The following is a 20,000-nucleotide window of genomic DNA, read 5'->3' on the forward strand; positions in this document are numbered from 1 at the left end:
CAGGGGTATGGGCTGGGAGTGTAGTCTTGGTTTTAAATCAGCTACACTGTGGGCGTTACCAGTGCAATATCAACGGAGGACTTCTCTAAACACAAGGATTGCAATGCATTCAGTTCATCTGAGATCAAAGGACATGACCCTGCTGCTCTGGTCTGGTCTGGTCTGGACCGGTCTGGGGACATCCTGAGTTTATCGCTGACCCCACTACTAGATCCTGCAGAGTTTAGCTCCACCCCTGTTCAAGCTCCACCCCCTGCAGAGATAAGCTCCACCCCTGCTCCTGAATTCCAACATCTCTGTCCTGTTATCTCAGTGTCCTGTGACTCTGCATTCTAACATCCTGCTTTCATCTGTCTGTCTGTCTGTCTCTCTCTCTCTCTCTCTCGCTCGCTCGCTCACTCTCACTCTCACTCTCACTCTCACTCTCACTCCCTCCAAGGAAGCTCAGATGACTCATACTGCTCCCTCAAGCATGCACTTTGATCTGGTAACCATGGAATCATGTTGCTATGGAAACCCCTCTCTCACTCTCCCTGTCTCTGATTAACCCCCACTCACCCCGCCCAGCAACCCCACCACAGAAATGAGGTGCAGAGAAACACACACACACTCTCTCACACACACACACACACACACACACACACACCCGAGAATACAGCAGTCACAGCTAGAAGATTTAGAGAATTTCAGGTTTTGTGTAGCAACACCTACCAAAGCCCAATGCGTCCTGTAGCATTTCCAAGATGCTCTGTGGATACACACTGGGGTGTGTTTCATATGTGAAGGTGTTTGAGTTCTGTATGAGTGAATGTGAAGGTGTGTCAGATTTGTCTGCCACAACAGCTCAGAGTCAGAGCTGACACATACACATACACATACACACACTCACACACACACACACACACACACACACACACACACACACACACACACACACACACACACACACACACGATTGGTGGTTATTAATGTCAGCAGTAATCAGAGCCCATTGTTTCTGGAACATTTGAAGCTTGAATTGATTTGGCAGTTGTAGGTAATTATAATGAAATCTGTTTCTGAGCAAAGGTAGGCTGGGACTCAGAGAGGAACCTAACCGCACACCAGAACATCAGACGGCTGCGCATGGTGAGGTGGGTGTGTGTAGGGTGTGCGTGCTCAGTGGTTCAGGTACTGGACTAGTAATCAGTTCAAGTTCCACCAATGCCAGGTTTCCACTGTTGGGTCCCTGAACAAAACCCTTTAACCTCAATTACAGTTCTGCCTGAATACATATTGTGTAAGTCACTTTGAATAAAAGCCATCCATCCATCCATCCATCCATTTATCCATATTCCTACAAGCTTGGGTCCTCTGTCAGGTCTGGGAGCATGAGGGTCTTGGCTGTTCCCAGGACTGCACTCTTCTGGACAGAGATCTTAGATGTTGTTCCTGGGATCTGTTGGAGCCATTCTCCCAGTTTGGGGGTTACAGCACCTAGTGCTTCAGTTACCACGGGAGTCACAGTATCTGGAGGTCTCACAGGATCTTAGCACGGTCATGCTCCACCTCCCTGTGGGAGTGGATCCCACTTGGAACCTGGGAACTTCCAGCCCGTACTCAGCCCAGATGTTTCTGTACAATATCCAGCTACTTGGTTCTGGTGTTCCTAGGATCTTGCATCCTGCTGTGATGTGCTGGATGGTGTCAGGGGCGTCCATGCACAGCCTGCGTCTGGGGTCCTACCTGGTGTGGTAGAGCCAGCCTCTACTGATCTCATGTTCAGAGCTTGTTCCTGTGCTGCCATGTCAGTCCAGATGTCTGCAGCCATTGGTAGGATTTCTCCAGATCAGCCACTCCCACTGTCTGGGGTTTGGATTCTCCTCCCATGAAGGTTCCTCCTAATGCCCATCCTCCTGGCATGTTCCTGATCTCTGATGTTTCATCCTGGATAAAGGCTTTATTCAAAACTGAACTACACAGACTACGTTGAGAAACAGGATGTTTCAGACAGAGGTCCTTCATCAGCTGTGCAAGCTCTCTCTCTCTCTCTCTCTCTCCCATCCATAACCCCTCAACATAAAGACCATTCTAGGCCAGGTATCTCCCCCCCATTTCAAAATCTATTCCATTTTCACCCATGGTATCTCTCCCTCTCCTTCCCTCCCTCCCTCCCTCTCCTTCTCCCTCCCTCTCCTTCCTCTCCCTCTCCCTCCCTCTCCTTCCTCTCCCTCTCTCTCCCTCCTCTCCCTCTCCTTCCTCTCCCTCCCTCTCTCTCCTTCCTCTCCCTCTCCTTCCTCTCCCTCTCCCTCTCCTTCCTCTCCTTCCTCCTCTCCTTCCTCTCCCTCTCCCTCTCCTTCCCTCCCTCTCCCTCCTCTCCTTCTCCTTCCTCTCCCTCTCCCTCCTTCTCCTTCCTCTCCCTCTCCTTCCTCTCCCTCTCCTTCCTCTCCCTCTCCCTCTCCTTCCCTCCCTCTCCCTCCTTCTCCTTCCTCTCCCTCTCCTCCCTCTCCTTCCTCTCCCTCTCCTTCCCTCCTCTCCCTCTCCTTCCTCTCCCTCTCCTTCCTCTCCCTCCCTCTCTCTCCTTCCTCTCCCTCTCCTTCCTCTCCTTCCTCCTCTCCTTCCTCTCCCTCTCCCTCTCCTTCCCTCCCTCTCCCTCCTTCTCCTTCCTCTCCCTCTCCTTCCTCTCCCTCTCCCTCCTTCTCCTTCCTCTCCCTCTCCTTCCTCTCCCTCTCCTTCCTCTCCCTCTCCCTCTCCTTCCCTCCCTCTCCCTCCTTCTCCTTCCTCTCCCTCTCCTCCCTCTCCTTCCTCTCCCTCTCCTTCCCTCCCTCCCTCCCTCCCTCTCCTTCTCCCTCCCTCTCCCTCTCCTCCCTCTCCCTCTCTCTCCTTCCTCTCCCTCTCCTTCCTCTCCCTCTCCTTCCTCTCCTCCCCCTTCCCTCCCTCTCCCTCCCTCTCCTTCCTCTCCCTCTCTCTCCTTCCTCTCCCTCCTTCCTCTCCCTCTCCTTCCTCTCCCTCTCCCTCTCCTTCCTCTCCTTCCTCCTCTCCTTCCTCTCCCTCTCCCTCTCCTTCCCTCCCTCTCCCTCCTTCTCCTTCCTCTCCCTCTCCTTCCTCTCCCTCTCCCTCCTTCTCCTTCCTCTCCCTCTCCTTCCTCTCCCTCTCCTTCCCTCCCTCTCCCTCCTTCTCCCTCTCCTTCCCTCCCTCTCCCTCCTTCTCCTTCCTCTCCCTCTCCTCCCTCTCCTTCCTCTCCCTCTCCTTCCCTCCCTCCCTCCCTCCCTCTCCTTCTTCCTCCCTCTCCCTCTCTCTCCTTCCTCTCCCTCTCCTTCCTCTCCCTCTCCTTCCTCTCCCTCCTCTCCCTCTCCTCCCCCTTCCCTCCCTCTCCCTCTCCCTCTCCTTCCCTCCCTCTCCCTCCTTCTCCTTCCTCTCCCCCCTCTCCTTCCTCTCCCTCTCCTTCTCCCTCCCTCCCTCCCTCCCTCTCCTTCTCCCTCCCTCTCCCTCTCCCTCCCTCTCCTCCCTCTCCCTCTCTCTCCTTCCTCTCCCTCTCCCTCCTCTCCCTCTCCTTCCTCTCCCTCCTCTCCCTCTCCTCCCCCTTCCCTCCCTCTCCCTCCCTCTCTCTCCTTCCCTCCCTCTCCCTCTCCTTCCTCTCCCTCTCCTTCTCCTTCCCTCCCTCTCTTCTTCTCCCCCCACACAGACACACACACCCTGTCAGGAAAAACAAGCAGTCCCCTGGTTCCTGTGTCCTGTCCCTCTCAAACTTGGCTAGACCACCACGGCGTGTGCGCGTGTGTGTGTGTGTGTGTGTGTGTGTGTGTGTGTGTGTGTGTGTGCGCGTGTGTGTGTGTGTGTGTGTGTGTGTGTGTGTGAGTGTGTGTGCGTGAGTGTGTGTGTGTGGGACAGACAGAACTCACACACTGTTCTCTTGTCAACACACACTGTATTAACAGCCTGAACAAGATCTTATTCCATTACAGCCCACTGGGGGAACACAGGGGCCTGTGGGGGGCTTGGAAAAATACCATAAACACTACACAAAACACTAACACAAAACACCACCAAGCCAGACCCTGGGGGTTCTAACCACACGTTCACAGTCACGGGCCGAACCATCCCATCATCTACACCTCCAGGCAGGCGTGGGTTTTGAAGGACGTTCTGGGGCATGGGGAGAGGTTCGGTTCCAATCACGATTACGGTCATGGACCAGACTCATTATCGTGGCGACAAAGCTGTTATTGTCAACGCCACACATACAGTGTGATATGTTTTGCTGCATAGATAGAGGAACAGCTGTCTTGCCATGGCAACCATGTCCTGTAGTTACCCTGTTTAAGGTGGAGGTGTGTTGTACTGTGATCTGACCCAGGAAGTGGGTTGGACTTTAGCCAATGGCTGATAAATGGAGAGGGGGCGGGGCTTGTCCTCTCTCACAGGTCAAATGACATTCTGTTCTCAGCTTTCTGGAACTTTCTAACACTAGAAGCGATTTAGAGGGTGGAAGGTGTGTGTGTGTGTGTGTTGACTGAGAACCCCAGAAATAGAAGTGTGAGCGTACAAAAGGACATCGTTACTCCTTAGTTCAACCAGAACTGACGAACACAGCCTCAGATTAAAGCTACAATCTCCACGTGCACTACGGAGCACACACTTTCAGAGTAGGCAGTGTGTGTGTGTGTGTGTGTGTGTCTGTGTGTAGGAGTGTGGGTGTGGATGCATCTGTAAGGAGCTGGGAGTGAGTATGAGTGAGAGTGTATGTGGATCAATATAGATGTGCCTCCACATTTACATACACTCATTTACATACAGTCAGACCAGTTACTGAGGACAGGAGAGTGGTCCCTTTGGGACACCATGAACTACGAGAACAAGGATACATCACACTTAACGCTGTGTGATTTGTGCAGCAGGACACTGCTTTAACACATTTTAACACTGTATCTGATGGGAGATCAGATCAGATCATGGTGTGGTGTCACTGTGAGATCAGATTAGTGTGAGCACCCTTAGGTGGGTGAGCACCTAACATAAGGCTCACCCACCTAACACAAGTTGTTTGCATGTGTATTTGTGCACACACGCACGCACGTGCGCACGCGCACACACACACACACCCACCCAGAGACCTGCACAAAGACCCGCACACATGCACAGACCACCCCCCCCCCCACACACACACAGACCCACACACACATATATATAGACCCACACAGAAAAGGAAGCAACCCACACAAGCTGAGTGTTTATTTTAAAACTATTCTGGTACAGAAACCCCATACCAGTACGGTCACAGCTCCTATGTGACTGGTATCTACACCAAGCCACACAGACACCCACTGGACTTAATGCCTCAATATGGTGCTACCTAAAGTTCTAGTTTGGTGAAAAATACATTTGACATGATTTTGTAAATGTAAATAGGCAGCTAGCACCTGACACACGTCTAAGACACGTCGAGACGGTTCAGACACTCTCTAGGCACACGCACCGACTTAAAAGTATTGACTGATCTCTGGTATCAGAAAACACACCAAACTCTGATGTAACCCTACAGATCTTCACAACTACAACACCTGTATCCCCTCTCTGTCCATCTATAACTGTCTCCATCCATCCATCCATCCATCCATTCTTCTTTCCCCTCCCTTATTCTCACCTCTCTCTATCTCCCTCTATTCTAGTGCCCTGCAGTAGATCAGTCACCCACATCTCCTGTTGGCTCTAATTAATGGTTCCCCCCTGACTGACCCCCCTACCCACATCCAGAGTTTCCATAGCAACTCCACTCTGTGTTCAATATTGCCTGCTTGTCTCCTTGGCAACAGTGAACTGGGCTGCCACAAGTTGTGTGTGTTTGATTTGGACTGCAGTGTGTGGTGTGCATGCGTGTGTGCAGGTGAGTGATAACACAAACACACACATTCACAAATACACGCACGCACACACACAAGCACACAACCAACACATCCAAATACAGACGAAATCAGAACACACTGATACAGTCTGAACTCAGATCACTTACACAAGCTACTGATGTTAGAAAAATGTTTGCTTTCTTGCCCCGTCTCCCTCTCCCTCCCTCTCTCTCTCTCTCTCCCTCTCTCTCTCCATCTCTCGCTCCCTCTCTCTCTCTCTCTCTCCCTCTCTCTCTCCATCTGTCTGTCTTTCTCTCGCTCTGTCTCTGTCTCTAACTCTCCGTATGTCTCTCTCTTTCTCGCTCTCTTTCTCCATCTGTCTCTCTCTGTCTCTGTCTGTCTGTCTCTCACTCTCCATCTGTCTCACTCTCCTCACTGTGAGACAGATAATGGATTCTGAAACTCTCAGTTCACAAAGAACAAAGAGTGAGAAATGAATGAGTGATGGACAAAAAATAAACAAACAGAGATGTGAAATGTGTGTGTCTTAGAGAGGATGCGTCAGACACAGACAGAGTGAAGGAGAAAGACAGGCAGATTCCAATTCTAACAGAAGACCTGATGTAGAAGATCCCTGCTGCCTGTGTGTGTGTGTGTGTGGAGTATTGTGACCGTGGTTGGGGTATTGTGACCGTGGTTGGGGTATTGTGACCGTGGTTGTGATCTGTGCACCGCTGGGAGAACCGAGGCAGCCAGTAGCATCACATGTTTAGCATGTGCAACTGCTGTCCGTGTGGCTTGTGCATGTGCGCTTCAAATGTCAAAAAGATGCAAAATAATAATTAAAGGGAAAGAAAACATAACCCTTGACCTTAATGAGGCAGAGAAGAAGAGCACTCCCTGTGTGTGCGCGCGTGTGCTAGATGCTGTTTCAGATTACAGCAAGACAGGTGACATTTAAAAGGGTGCGTGTGTGTGTCACACCATGAGAGGTGAAGAAACCACACTTCTCTCTGTCCTCCTTTCCTCTTCCTCCTCTCGCTCTCTCTTTTTAATAAGGAACTGTCAATACAGCTAAACCAGCCAATCACCAGAATGCTGACTGCTAAACCAGCCAATCACCATCATGCTTTTAGCTTGTACTATAAAGACAGAAATTTTAAAATGAGTTTTTTATTATGGAACATATGATTAGAACCTAAGGCCAAGCTACAGAGTTGTTTCCGTTTATGGTGATTAAATGACTTCACAGTCAAAGAGTTTCAACCATGACGCTAAAGCTGCATCTTGACTCTGATTGGCTAAACCTGATTCACTAAACCTTCATCTTGACTCTGTTTGGCTGGAAACGTTGTATCCACAGCAGCAGCTGAAAGACGAAACCTAGGAGAGTGTTGACCTCAGGACTGCACGTAGTGTACTGTACACACACACACACACACACACACACACAGAGACACACACACACACAAACACACACGCACGCACGCACACACACCCTGTGTGATTCTGTTATCTGTTTTATTGTCTAAATGGGGACCAAATATTCACATTTATGGCATTTAGCTGCTAATAATTTATAATTATGACTGAACACATCTTGAGTAATTGAGGGTTAAGGGTTCTGTTCAGGACCCAACAGTGGAAACCTGGCAGTGGTGGAACTTGAACTGGTAACCTTCTGATTACTAGTGCAGTACCTGAACCACTGAGACACCACACACACACACCCTACATCATACACACACTACACACCCACACACACCCTACACACACACTCTAAACCACTAAGACACTACTGAGACACCACTGTCCCCATGACAGTTAGCAGAACAGATCCAGCAACACCAATATAACAGAAATGCATCATAAAAGTGTGTGGATCACCCATGTCTCTGTATTTGGATGTGTGCATGTGTGTCCGTGTTTGTTTCCCAGTCCACCAAATGCGTTTAGTACTGCACATTTTGTCATGCTGGCCCCACCTACTACAGCTTCCTAAAAACCTGATTAATTGTCCGATTGGTCTGGAGTAGGGAAGCAGGATCAAAGACCTTAACAGCTCCACCTGACAGACACCCAAGATTGGCTACTCAATAAAGGGGCGGGACTAAACCACCCTACCCAACTGACTCGTGGAGGGCCAGTGAGCCCTCGGGGGAGCGGGCGTTGGCAGAGGCTGTTTGTGTCTCGTCCACAGCACACCACCTCCACAGCCAGTACCGCCACCTTGTGGAGGGCAGGAGCGTTGGCGAGATAAGATAGTATCAGGAGTGTGTGCGCGTGTGAGAGAGTGTGTGTGAGTGTGCGTGTGTGTGAGAGAGAGAGTGTGTGTGAGAGTGTGACTGTGTGTGTATAGACACCTCCAGTCACATTAGTCCACTCACCTTTTTGGTAAACAGTAAAAAAACACTCTCTCTCTCTCTCTCTCTCTCTCTCTCTCTCTCTGAGAATGCTCTACCTAAAAAGGAAAGGGCTTACTTGTTTGTTTGTTTGTTTATAATCTGTCACTTGAGGCGAGGGCAGTGACGTCACAGTGACGTCACGGGTGAGGAACTCCTCCAGACACAGGTGATGTCACCTACTAGTGCTCTCTGTTTCATCTCTCTCCACATCTCCTTCCTCTCTCTCTCTCTCTCTCTCTCGCTCTCTCTCTCTCTTTCTCTCCTCTCGCGCTCCCTCATGCTCTCTGATCAGGTCACTTTCTGAACATCTGACATTTCTGACCTTGTTGCGATCTCCTTGACCAGACTGTGTGTGTGTGTGTGTGTGTGTGTGTGTGTGTGTGTGTATGAGAGAGAGCTGACACACAGAGGACAATGCAGCATTGCAGTGACATTTATTATAACACACACACCCACAGAATGAATGAGATTGAACTGTCAGACAACTGTGTGAAAAGGATTAAAACAAAACAAAACAGAGGATTTAAAACAATCCTCTAAATCAACCCTACAATAGTGTGTGTGTGTGTGTGTGTGTGTGTGTGTGTGTGTGTGTGTGTGTGTGTGTGTGTGTGTGTGTGTGTGTGAGAGAGAGAGAGAGGCGGGGGGGGCAGGGGTAGTGAGAGAGAGAGAGAGAGAGAGAGAGAGAGAGAGAGAGGGAGAGATAGAGAGAGTTAAATAGCTAGATTAACACCTCTGGGTAAGTGACTGGAATGTGAAAGTAGACACACACACACACACACACACACACACACACACACACAGGCAATCCTAGCAAACACATGCATGCATGTGTAGGTAGCCTTGGTGTGTGTGTGTGTGTGTGTGTGTGTGTGTGTGTGTGTGTGTGTGTGTGTGTGTGTGTGCACGCACGCATGTGCATGCAAAAAATGTAGACATGCAAAAAAAAGCTGTCAGAAGCTGTTTATGTTAAATCAAGCTGTCTGTTTATCCATAGAAGTGCGGGTCCATAACAGGACATGAACATTTCATGGTGATTGAAGTGTCTCACAATGTCCTGTGATGGTTCCCTACAGCTGTATAAACCCCAGATCACCTTTTGAAAAGTTCAAAACACCTTTATTAGTGATTTTAGGGATTCAGCAGAAGGGAATGACTTAACTAACCAAGCATGGCGATGCCTATCAGAGAGGAGAAGAGAGAAGGAGTAGAGAGAGGGAGTAGAGAGAAGGAGTAGAGAGGAGTAGTGAGGAGTAGAGAGGGGAGTAGAGAGAGGGAGTAGAGAGTAGGCGTAGAGAGAGGAGAAGAGAGAAGGAGTAGAGAGAAGGAGTAGAGAGGAGTAGAGAGGGGAGTAGAGAGAGGGAGTAGAGAGTAGGAGTAGAGAGAGGGAGTAGAGAGAAGGAGTAGAGAGGGGAGTAGAGAGAGGGAGTAGAGAGTAGGAGTAGAGAGTAGGAGTAGAGAGAGGGAGTAGAGAGTAGGAGTAGAGAGAGGGAGTAGAGAGTAGGAGTAGAGAGTAGGAGTAGAGAGAGGGAGTAGAGAGTAGGAGTAGAGAGAGGAGAAGAGATAAGGAGTAGAGAGAGGGAGTAGAGAGTAGGAGTAGAGAGAGGGAGTAGAGAGTAGGAGTAGAGAGAGGAGAAGAGATAAGGAGTAGAGAGAGGGAGTAGAGAGTAGGAGTAGAGAGAGGGAGTAGAGAAGGAGTAGAGAGAGGGAATAGAGAGAGGGAGTAGAGAGGAGAAGAGAAGGAGTAGGGAGAAGGAGTAGAGAGGAGTAGAGAGGGGAGAAGAGAGGGAGTAAAGAGAGGAGTAGAGAGAGGGAATAAAGAGTGGGAGTAAAGAGTGGAGTAGAGAGGGGAGTAGAGAGAGGAATAGTGAGGGGAGTGTAGAGAGGAGCAGAGAGGGGAGTAGAGAGGCAGCCATACCAAGCATCTACATTCTGCCTCTGGGTCCACCTTAAGGTGGCTCAGAGTTTAACTGAACAAAGTTGCAGTAGGTTAAGATCAGATGACCTTAAATGTAACAAGCTGTATTAGTAACAGTAAATCAAGCTTTGAACTGCCCAGTACTCATACAACCCCAGTACTGGTACACTCCCAGTGCAGTACAGATACACTCCCAGTACTGATACACTCCCTGTACAGTACGGATACACTCCCTGTACTGATACACTCCCTGTACAGTACGGATACACTCCCTGTACTGATACATTCCCTGTACAGTAAGGATACACTCCCAGTACTGATACATTCCCTGTACAGTAAGGATACACTCCCAGTACTGATACACTCCCAATGCAGAACCGATACACTCCCAGTACAGTACTGCTACGGGAGTGTATGGGAGTGTATATGAGAATATTGTTAAAGGTTACTCTGATTACATTTAAGATCTTGACATACACAGGATAACATTAAAAGACATTACTCAGAAGTAAATGGTGTGTGTGTGTGTGTGTGTGCCATCTACACGTTCGTTGCTGCAGAGCTAACTGTATATACTGTAGTTGTGATGTGAAATGTAAGTGGTAATTGTGTGTGTGTTTGTGTGTGTGCGCGTGTGTGTGCATGCGTATGTTTGTGTTTTCACCTGACAGTTGGAGCTCGGTCTTTGTAGACAGAGTGTTGCTATGGTGATATGGCAGGTGAAGTGTTGAGCTGTGAGATCATGTTCACACGTTCACTGAAGCACTCAGATGTGCTCTTGTGTTTGTACACAGGATACCATTTGCACACATGCCCAATCATATTTTAGACCGTCACCGTGTCTGTGTGTGTGTGATCTGATGGGAACATCATAAAGGAATATTCTACCCCATGACTTCTAATGCTCGAGGGGGGTGAGTTAGTTTTACACTAATGAGATCACCCCAGCTACTGGTCATGTTTACATTTACATTTAAGGCATCTGGCAGACACTCTTATCCTGAGCGACTTACAAAAGTGCTTTGTCATTTCCACATAGAACACATCCTAGTACAGTACAGCAGGTTAGAGTGCCAGATACCAATGAACTACTGTAGAAATACAGGGATCACTGCTGATGACTAGAAGTACAAAATACATAAGGTCTATCGGAAACGATGATAAGTGCTATAAACAATAAGTGCTAGAGTTTGTTAGACAACTTAATAATAAACAATACCCTACAATAAGTACTAAATTAGTCAGTCAATATGGGAGCAGGGTCAGTTGTCCTTTAAATATTCCACGAATTGATGGGTCTTCAGTCTGCGTTTGAAGAGTGTAAGGAACTCTGCTGTCCAGACAGCAAATGGAAGTTGATTCCACCATCTTGGAGCCAAGACAGAGAATAGTCTCATGTGACTGCAGTAGTGACAGTGTTGCATGTCCTCTGACACACGACTGCACTCGTGAATAGTGCTGACATGTCCTCTGACACACGACTCTGCACTCGTGAACAGTGCTGACATGTCCTCTGACACACGACTGCACTCGTGAACAGTGCTGACATGTCCTCTGACACACGACTGCACTCGTGAACAGTGCTGACATGTCCTCTGACACACGACTGCACTCGTGAACAGTGCTGACATGTCCTCTGACACACGACTGCACTCGTGAACAGTGCTGACATGTCCTCTGACACATGACTCTGCACTCGTGAACAGTGCTGACATGTCCTCTGACACACGACTCTGCACTGGTGAACAGTGCTGACATGTCCTCTGACACACGACTCTGCACTGGTGAACAGTGCTGACATGTCCTCTGACACACGACTGTATTTGTGAACAGTGCTGACATGTCCTCTGACACACGACTCTGCACTCGTGAACAGTGCTGACATGTCCTCTGACACACGACTCTGCACTCGTGAACAGTGCTGACGTCCTCTGACACACGACTGTATTCGTGAACAGTGCTGACATGTCCTCTGACACACGACTCTGCACTCGTGAACAGTGCTGACATGTCCTCTGACACACGACTCTGCACTCGTGAACAGTGCTGACATGTCCTCTGACACACGACTCTGCACTCGTGAACAGTGCTGACATGTCCTCTGACACACGACTCTGCACTCGTGAACAGTGCTGACATGTCCTCTGACACACGACTCTGCACTCGTGAACAGTGCTGACATGTCCTCTGACACACGACTCTGCACTCGTGAACAGTGCTGACATGTCCTCTGACACACGACTCTGCACTCGTGAACAGTGCTGACATGTCCTCTGACACACGACTCTGCACTCGTGAACAGTGCTGACATGTCCTCTGACACACGACTCTGCACTCGTGAACAGTGCTGACATGTCCTCTGACACACGACTCTGCACTCGTGAACAGTGCTGACATGTCCTCTGACACACGACTCTGCACTCGTGAACAGTGCTGACATGTCCTCTGACACACGACTCTGCACTCGTGAACAGTGCTGACATGTCCTCTGACACACGACTCTGCACTCGTGAACAGTGCTGACATGTCCTCTGACACACGACTCTGCACTCGTGAACAGTGCTGACATGTCCTCTGACACACGACTCTGCACTCGTGAACAGTGCTGACATGTCCTCTGACACATGACTCTGCACTCGTGACATTCAGGACTACAAACAGGCAAACGTGAAGGGACAGAGTCCTACAGCTCCACAGACTGCTGGGATTAGTCCAGTATGATAAATCTAACACAGACAGACGTTGTAACGTGTAGTGTGTGTTCAGGACAATACTGGGAGGGTTAGGAACCCAACAACAGCATTACACAACACGTGATGTAGCATCTCTCTCTGTCTCCCTCCGTCTCACTCTCTGCTCTCACTTTCTCCGTCTCACTCTCTGCTCTCTCTTTCTCTGTCTCACTCTCTCTCTCTCTGCCCTCTCTGTCTCCCTGGATAGAGAGATCAAGGAGAAAGAGAGAGAAAGAGAGGGGTAGGAAAAGAGACATTGGTTTCTAGGTAACAGAGGGATGGAGAGATAACGTACTGTAAAGAGAAAGAGAATACAAGAGTTGTTTGAAAAGGCATTTAGTAAACCATCTCTGAGCCAGGGGAACTGTGGCGTTGGCCAAGTCTTCACTGTGTGAGTGTGTGTGTGTGTGTGTGTGTGTGTGTTTTCCCATGCTGCATCACACTGCAGTGTTGTTAACTCCATGGTGCTCAAATGACTGTGTAGCAGCAGGTTAAACTACTACTGCAACACAGATGCACTCCTCAACCCTCCCCACACACACACACACACACACATGCACAAGCACACACACGTACACACGCACAAGCACACACACACACGTACACACACACACGTACACACGCACAAGCACACAGACATGCATGCACATACACACACACAGATCAAGTCTATGCTGGTCTGTGTGCTCTGGACAATAAACTGAGACAGAGGGACTGTGTGTGTGGCACCTGTTAATGCAAAATGTAAAAAACATAAAGGAATGTAAAGAATATCACTGCTGTACAGGCCAACTTGAGAACCCTGACATAAGGTCAAAGACTATTTTTGATCAATATTATTTATGTTGTTGTATTATGTGACTGTTGTGATTCACGTTAACATGGAGTTGTTAAAGGACTCTCTTATCACACTCTCCTGTAATATCAATATTGAAAAGCCATGTCGTGTGGTGTGTGTGAGTGTGTTTACTTTGTATGTGGTGTTGTGTGTGTGAGTGCGTGTGTCAGTGTCACTCACCTCACTGAGCACCTGATGCATCACCTCCCTGCTGCCGTTGGAGATGTTCCAGGGGTCTTTCTCTCCCACCAGCATGGCGTCCAGGACGCCCTTCTCCACGACCGCCTGGAACGTTGCGCCCGGGAACGCCAAGCGCCGGGCGTCCATACATACCCAGCTCAGCCCGGGGGTGTGGGCGTGGCGTTGCGCCATGGCCTCCACACACACTCTGGAGTAGTCCACGTTGGTGATGGAGCAGTACCCAGTCTGGTACATGTCCCAGCTCAGGGAGCTGTTCCCGCAGCCTGTGGGGTAACCAGGGGATCAGAGTGGTTGAATCTATGTGCAAACTGTGTAGACAAGTTTTTATGGACGTTGGGTACGGCTAAGTAACCCTGCAGGTTATACATAATTTCCTAACATTGCAGTTCAAACACACACACACACACATCTCAGTCAGTTACTGTTAGTTCTCAGCCAAGCACATTCAAGCCAAAAAACCCTGAACCAAATGCAGTGAGGCCAAAAACACGCAATGTCCTTCAGAAGTGGCCAACACGCGCGCGCACACACACACACACACACACACACACACACACATTTGGGTTGCCAAATCCCCCCTCACCTAGACCTTGATCTAGCTAGGCATGGTGAATGATTCACACCGTGTCGATAGATCTCACAGCCCAAGGATTTGTGCTGATCGTTGGTCTGAAAGTTCCACCTTCACTGCAGCAAAAGGGACAGTCTGTGCACAGGGCTAACCAGGGGCCCAACCAGGGGCCCCGGCATAAAGAAACCACTGTAACCTATAGGTGTCAGTAGTAATAGGTCCTTCACAAAAGATCAAAAGCCTGGTCCTGTGGAACCACCACTGTGTGAGATGTTCTCTGAGCCTGGTCCTGTGGAACCACCACTGTGTGAGATGTTCTCTGAGCCTGGTCCTGTGGAGGCACCACGGTGTGAGATGTTCTCTGAGCCTGGTCCTGTGGAGGCACCACTGTGTGAGATGTTCTCTGAGCCTGGTCCTGTGGAACCACCACAGTGCGAGATGTTCTCTGAGCCTGGTCCTGTGGAACCACCACTGTGCGAGATGTTCTCTGAGCCTGGTCCTGTGGAACCACCACTGTGCGAGATGTTCTCTGAGCCTGGTCCTGTGTAGGCACCACTGTGTGAGATGTTCTCTGAGCCTGGTCCTGTGGAACCACCACTGTGTGAGATGTTCTCTGAGCCTGGTCCTGTGGAGGCACCACGGTGTGATGTTCTCTGCGTGAATGACAGGCTGTCAGGACTCTCACCACGCTCCTCACCACTCTCTCAGCACCGTGACTAACACTAATTATCACCCCTCGTTTGGCTAATTAAAGAGCCTCTAACGAGAGAAGACTTAACAAGGGTGTTTAATCACAGGTTCTCTGTCTCTCTCTTTTCTCTGAGCACTTCATGTCATCTTCTCTCTCCATGTTTAACCCTTAAAGACTGAAATACATTCATCAACATATTTGTAGATTTGATCAAGGAGAGCTGTAAATATGTATCTTATAAACCAACACTGCACTGCCCTGCAGCAGGACAGAAAAAACATCAACACAAATGTTTAAGAGCACCTGAGATATTCTAACTGCCATACCAACCACAATTACCCAAAAGTCCTTGGAAAATGTGCTTCCTTTTTTTTTGAAAGGCAGAAGAAGAAATTTACCAGACTCAAGAATGTTAAAATGAACGCTGAAACAAGAAGGGAATTGTTTGGAGACAGAAATGATTTTTTAGTTCTAACTCAAATCCCAGGCAGGGAGTCTCCGTGTTACGGGAACAGCTCGGAAACCAGCGTATAGCCTAGAAAGAGAAAGGAGGAGCACCATATCTGTACCTACAGCCCTTAGTCCATCCCTCTTTTCCCATATCCCTCCTTCTCTCCGTCCCAACCTCTTTCAAAAATAGAGAGAATAACCACAGGCAACAGAACCAACAGACGGAGCGCACCTACAATCACTATCACAACAGAACCAACAGACGGAGCGCACCTACAATCACTATCACAACAGAACCAACAGACGGAGCGCACCTACAATCACTATCACAACAGAACCAACAGACGGAGCACACCTACAATCACTATTACAACAGAACCAACAGACGGAGCGCACCTACAATCACTATTACAACAGAACCAACAGACGGAGCGCACCTACAATCACTATTACAACAGAACCAACAGACGGAGCACACCTACAATCACTATTACAACAGAACCAACAGACGGAGCACACCTACAATCACTATTACAACAGAACCAACAGACGGAGCACACCTACAATCACTATTACAACAGAACCAACAGACGGAGCACACCTACAATCACTATTACAACAGAAATAACAGACGGAGCACACCTACAATGGACGAGTTCAATCATTATTACATGTTTACACATCCTACTGGCTAGTGCACTTTTTGTAAAAACATAAAATAATACAGTTTTAGGGTTACAACTTTTTGTAAGCCAAAATGTCCAACAGCAAAAGTTTGTGAGCCCATGTGAGCCTACGCATAATGATGACATCAAACAGTGTTAAGAGTGTTGAGTATTTTCAGACATGAATGTGTCCAGCAATGTTTGACTGGGAAATAGACTATGCTTAGCAGCAGTCTGCAGGGTATGTCTTCAGAGTGAGTGAGTGTGTGTGTGTGTGTGTGTGTGTGTGTGTGTGTGTGTGTGTGCGCGCAAGCTCATAGTGATGTTAATAGTGTCAGAGTGTGTGTGTGTGTGTGTGTGTGTGTGTGTGTGTGTGCGCAAGCTCATAGTGATGTTAATAGTGTCAGAGTGTGTGTGTGTGTGTGTGTGTGTGTGTGTGTGTGAGTGTGTGTGTGTATGCGCAAGCTCATAGTGATGTTAATAGTGTCAGAGTGTGTGTGTGTGTGTGTGTGTGTGTGTGTGTGTGTGTGTGTGTGAGTGTGTGTGTGTATGCGCAAGCTCATAGTGATGTTAATAGTGTCAGAGTGTGCAGGACCACAGGGAACTGAAGTACACTTGCTTAACAGAGTGTTAAAAACACCTCTGCAAGTCATGCAAGAGTAAGTCTGTGTGTGTGTGTGTGTGTGTGTGTGTGTGTGTGTGTGAGAGAGAAAATGTGTGTGTGTGTGTGTGTGTGTGTGTGTGAGTGAGAGAGAGAGAGAAAATGTGTGAGTGAGTGAGTATGTGTGTGCGGGTGTGTGTGTGTGTGTGTGTGTGTGTGTGTGTGTGTGAGAGAGAGAGAGAGAGAAATGTGTGTGTGTGTTTAGAACACAGATCCAAGACGGCGGAGCAGAACTCTATATCTGTCTCCTCTACACGAGCAACAAACATATTGGATTCTTATATAAACAAAATGTAAAGTTTTTCTTATGTTTAACTAAATGTAGACTCACAGTTCTAAGCAGTCTTACACTTCTAAACAAGTCAGCCCAAAACAGGCCAGTCATATAATTACACACACAAACAGCTTACTGCATGAATTTGAATTATTATGGCATAAATGTGTATGTGAAGTAACTAAGTGAATTTCCCCAAACTCCAAACACCACAGCAGAGATCCCTACTGCCAGAGTGAGAGAGAGAGAGAGAGACAAAACACCCCCCTCCACACACACACACACACACACACACACACACACATCATAAAAGGACATCCTCCATATCACCTTTCCTTACCTCTCCATGACATCACAGGGCTGCCTGTGACCCCTGACCTTTCGCTATTTCTGCCATGGCAAGAGCAGTATGTTTATGATGTGCAGAGAAAGACAACATTGCGCACACACACACACACACACACACACACACACACACACACACACCCTCACACACACCTGGTCCGTACAGGTAAAACTCTCATACACTGAAGTGTGTAATGTCTGATAGAACAGAACAGCCGCCATACGATGGGCTCAGGGCACCAGAGGACACCGATCAGGAAGTCCGACAGGAAAAACACTTCTCCCACTGCTCCCACTCTAATTGACTCTGGACAGGCAACTCCTCCTAATGACATCTGTAAAGTACTAAAATTAGCAATGCCAGGCCTGACATTCTGCTGGATCTCCTTCCCTCTCTCTCTCTCTCTCTGTTTTCTCACCCTCTCTACCCCCGCCAAGGCCATCAACATGTGGAGAAGAATTCTGGACTTGTGAGCTCACTGGGAAACTCTCCCAGGATGTGAAGGTGCTGGGATTCCAAGAACCTCTGAAGCCTGAACATTCCTCCATGAGAAGCGCTGGAATGTTCCAGAATGTTCTCTGTCTCAGGCGGCCATTCAGGGTCTGGCCACCAATATCCCGCAGTGTCCCGACCCAGAGAGACTCCAAGATAACTTATTTTCCCTCTCTTCACCTCATCATCTTTCTCTGCATCTATCTCTCTCTGTCTTTTTCTCTCTCTGTTTGCCACTCCTGTAGTACCTCAGTGATAAGCATGAAATATTAGAACAACCACGCAGGAAACATGAAAGAATGCAGACGCAAACACCACTCCGAAAAACTCATCTAGTGTTGTTAATATTCCCAAACTCTGAGCCATCTGGAAAGAGTTCTGAGAGAGAGAGAGAGAGAGAGAGAGAGAGAGAGAGAAAATGTGTGTGAATGAGAGAGACGCTATGGTCTCATTAGTGTCTCGCAGTGAGAATGTACAGAGATGAAAATCAGAAACCATCCAGAGAGTTTAGCTGATCAGTGTTGATCATGGGAGTGACAGACATGTGTGATGTTACCTGCTGTGACACAGGAAACAATAACTTAATTATTCTAAACATTATTACACTAAAAGGAACTGACATCATGGGTTCATTTATCAGTTTAAAGGTGTTTCATCTTCCTATATCACTGGGGTGTCTGGACAACACCATAACAGTGTAAACACCAGCACACCACCACAAACACCCAGTACAACACTGCAACAGTGTAAACAGCAGCACAACACCACAAACACCCAGCACAACACTGCAACAGTGTAAACACCAGCACAACACCACCACCCCTTTTTCCTGGAGTGTCATGGTTTATCCCTGGACTGCTCCTTTGACTTCACCAGTTTATTTACTACAATAAACCTGAACCACGCTGAGAACACTCAAATCTCAGGATAAATAAGGAATGCTCTTTCCTGTCAAGGTTCCACCACCAATCCGTGATGAAAAACAGAACATTGCCATGGATACGGAAATTGAAAAATTTGAAGAAAAAAAATTAAAAGAAAAATATTTTAAAAGATCTATATTGCAGTCCTCCTTATCACTCATCATCTCTCTCTCCATCTCTCACACACACACACACACGCACGCACGCGTTAAGACATCTCCACCAGTCAGACTATATCCCTGAAAGAGTCAAAACACAAACCCACCACACACCCACACCCACACAGAGAGGTGTTCACAGACAGGAGCTCAGTGACATCTACACATACACAGCAACACAAACAAACACACACACACAAAGACACACTGCACAGCTGTGATTATGGTCGGTGTGTCACGACATTAGAAAAAGTGTGTGTTGGCATGTGTGTGTGTTCTGTGCAGAGCCTCCCCACTCCGTCACACCACAGTTAAGTGATCATGATGCGCTGGCCTGCCAGTCCACCGGCCTTTATCATGGTCTGACAAACACTCTCAAGAACACCAACACCAAGTTGCTGTGCTATGTTGTGTGTGGGTGTGTCTGCAGGGTTAACTTTCTCATTAGGACCATGCATGTCTGCAAGTATCAGTCAATAGAATATGGAAGTGTGTGTGTGTGTGTGTGTGTTATTGAGACAGACAGGGGGTCACACAGATTAACACTGTCTCTTTGCAGACAGTCCATCACAGCGGCGTTTGAAGTGTTCCACATCACAAAGTAGAGGGATGTGTTAACTGTAACTGACACACACACACACACACACACACACACACACACACAGTAATTGCAGTGCATCCACAGTTTTCAGTCCACAACTACACCCTTTCACACAGTGATATTTCCACCAAAACATACAGTGTGTGTGTGTGTGTGTGTGTGTGTGTGTGTGTGTGTGTGTGTGTGTGTGTGTGTGTTCTCTGTTTGTTCCAGGCCAGACTGGGACTTCACACACCAACTGAAGCTGATATT

General features: G+C 48.2%; 1 protein-coding gene across 1 annotated transcript in view; it reads right to left on the minus strand.

Annotated features, from left to right (window-relative positions):
- Window positions 1–20,000, minus strand: part of ece2a (endothelin converting enzyme 2a) — a 54,670-nt gene that overhangs the window by 14,962 nt on the left and 19,708 nt on the right. The window contains exon 2 of the mRNA XM_035528638.1: window positions 13,896–14,179. Within this exon, the coding sequence (XP_035384531.1) occupies window positions 13,896–14,179 (284 nt within the window). The remainder of the gene's footprint in view (window positions 1–13,895; window positions 14,180–20,000) is intronic.

This window comes from Electrophorus electricus, chromosome 7 (assembly GCF_013358815.1).
Source record: "Electrophorus electricus isolate fEleEle1 chromosome 7, fEleEle1.pri, whole genome shotgun sequence".
In the NCBI taxonomy this organism is placed as follows: Eukaryota; Metazoa; Chordata; class Actinopteri; order Gymnotiformes; family Gymnotidae; genus Electrophorus; species Electrophorus electricus.